This window comes from Sinocyclocheilus grahami, unplaced genomic scaffold, assembly GCF_001515645.1.
Source record: "Sinocyclocheilus grahami isolate Dianchi unplaced genomic scaffold, SAMN03320097.WGS_v1.1 scaffold652.1, whole genome shotgun sequence".
NCBI classification, from domain to species: Eukaryota; Metazoa; Chordata; class Actinopteri; order Cypriniformes; family Cyprinidae; genus Sinocyclocheilus; species Sinocyclocheilus grahami.
Window position 1 is genome coordinate 597887 of NW_015505831.1, and position 2386 is coordinate 600272.

At 32.7% G+C, this 2386-nt stretch overlaps 1 protein-coding gene across 1 annotated transcript in view; it reads left to right on the forward strand.

The window, feature by feature from the left end:
* Positions 1 to 2386, forward strand: part of ttc21b (tetratricopeptide repeat domain 21B) — a 29820-nt gene that overhangs the window by 15877 nt on the left and 11557 nt on the right. The window contains 1 exon segment of the mRNA XM_016242266.1: positions 173 to 283. Within this exon segment, the coding sequence (XP_016097752.1) occupies positions 173 to 283 (111 nt within the window).

Genomic DNA, 2386 nt, shown 5'->3' on the forward strand with positions numbered 1-2386 from the left:
TATATATATATGTGTGTAATACTGTTAAAAGTATGTAAATGTAATATTTCCACCTAAACATTGTATCTGTCATGTCTAATGAGTAAAAAAACTTTAAACTTTCAGATGGACATATTGATTTTTTGTCATCACATTGGTGTTTGTGTATGAAAATAATGTTCTCTGCTGACAGCCGGAGCTGGCCATTGAGGTGTATGAACAAGCCCTGAAGAAAAACCCCAAAGATGGAGCTGTGGCCAGTAAGATTGGAAAAGCACTTGTCAAGACCCACAACTATGTGAAGGTAAGTGAAGAAGAGTCTTTGCAATAATATCTATTTTAAACCTAAAGAGTGTGAGTTTTCAAAGTGGGTTTTTCAAGAAGCTCATTTTGAAAGGAGTACACTACCAATCAAAAGTTTTTGGAACTGTAAGATTTTTTATGTTTTTTACAGAAGTCTCTTCTTCTCACCAAGCCTGCATTTATTTGATCCAACGTACAGGAAAAAACAGTAAAATTTGGAAATGTTTTTACTATTTAAAATAACTGTTTTCTATTTGAATATATTTTAAAATGTAATTTATTCCTGTGATTTCAAAGCTGAATTTTTAGCATCATTACTCCAGTCACATGATCCTTCAGAAATCATTCTAATATGCTGATTTGCTGCTCAAGAAACATTTATTGTTATTATTATTGTTGAAAACAGCTGAGTAGAATTTTTTCAGGTTTCTTTGATGAATAGAGAGTTCAGAAGAACAGCATTTATCTGAAATATAAATCTTTTGTAACATTATAAATGTCTTTATCATCACTTTAATTTAAAGCATCCTTGCTAAATAAAAGTATTAATTTCTATAATTAAAAAATAAATAAATACTCAACTGTTTTAAATATTGATAATAATAATAATAAAAATGTTTCTTGAACAGCAAATCAGCATATTAGAATGATTTCCGAAGGATCATGTGACACTGAAGACTGGAGTAATGATGCTGAAAATTCAGCTTTGATCACAGGAATAAATTACATTTTAAAATATATTCAAAATATATATCAAAAAATCCTGACAAAACTATATCATGGTTTCCACAACAATATTAGGCAGAATAACTGTTTTCAACATTGATAATAATCAGAAATGTTTCTTGAGCAGCAAATCAGAATATTATAATAATTTCTGAAGGATCATGTGACACTGAAGACTGGAGTAATGATGCTGAAAATTCAGCTTTGATCACAGGAATAAATTACATTTTAAAAGATATTCAAATAGAAAGAAGTTGTTTTAAATAGTACAAATATTTCTCAATCTTACTGCTTTATTTTGAATCAAATAAATGCAGGCTTGGTGAACAGAAGATAATTATTTAAAAATCATTAAAATTCTTAATGTTCAAAAACTTTTGACTGGTAGTGTGTTTCTGTTTCAAAATGCAAAAAAGAGGTCTTATTCATTATTATTATTATTTTCAAATAGGAGTATATCCATAGAAATTGGAGAATTTTCATCATCCCCAGTGCAAATCACCTGTGGGGTGCCACAGGGTTCGATTCTGGGTCCAGTTTTGTTTTCTCTTTACATGCTTCCATTACGCTCTATCTTTGAGAATCATAATATCTCCTATCACATCTATGCAGATGATACCCAGCTCTATTTACCATTAGACTCTGGTAGTGATTCTGTTTTTTCCCTGCTAGCATGTTTAAAGGATATTAAAGAATGGATGGACGAAAATTTTCTTCAGTTAAATGAAAATAAGACAGAGGTTATTCTGTTTGGCTCTAAACTGCAGATTGACAAATACAGTGATTTCTTGGGGCATCTTCAGTTAAAAAAACACTCCCATGTTAGAAATCTGGGGGTCATTTTTGATTCAGATCTGAAGTTTGACAAACAAATAAATTTGGTGGTCAGGGCCAGCTTTTTCCAGCTAAAGCGACTTCGAAAGTTAAAGCACCTACTTACTTTTAGGGATTTGGAGACCGTTATTCACGCTTTTATTTCCTCAAGGCTTGATTACTGCAATGCCTTGTATGCTGGAATCAATCAGTCATCACTCGCACGACTACAGATTGTCCAAAATGCTGCAGCACGTTTCCTGGCTGGGACAAAAAAGAGGGAACATATTTCACCTGGTCAAGCCTCTCTCCATTGACTACCTGTGAGACAAAGAATTGATTTTAAGGTTTTAACTTACGTGTTCAAAGCACTGCATGGACTTGCCCCCATTTATATATCAGAACTTTTTACGTTTTTATTCTCCTCAGAGATCACTCAGATCTTCAGTCCAGTTGTTTCTGAATGTCCCGAAATCTCGTTTGAAAACCAAGGGAGACAGGTCTTTTTCAGTCTACGCTCCTAAACTTTGGAACACACTACCCTTAACGATTAGAGCTTCTCCTA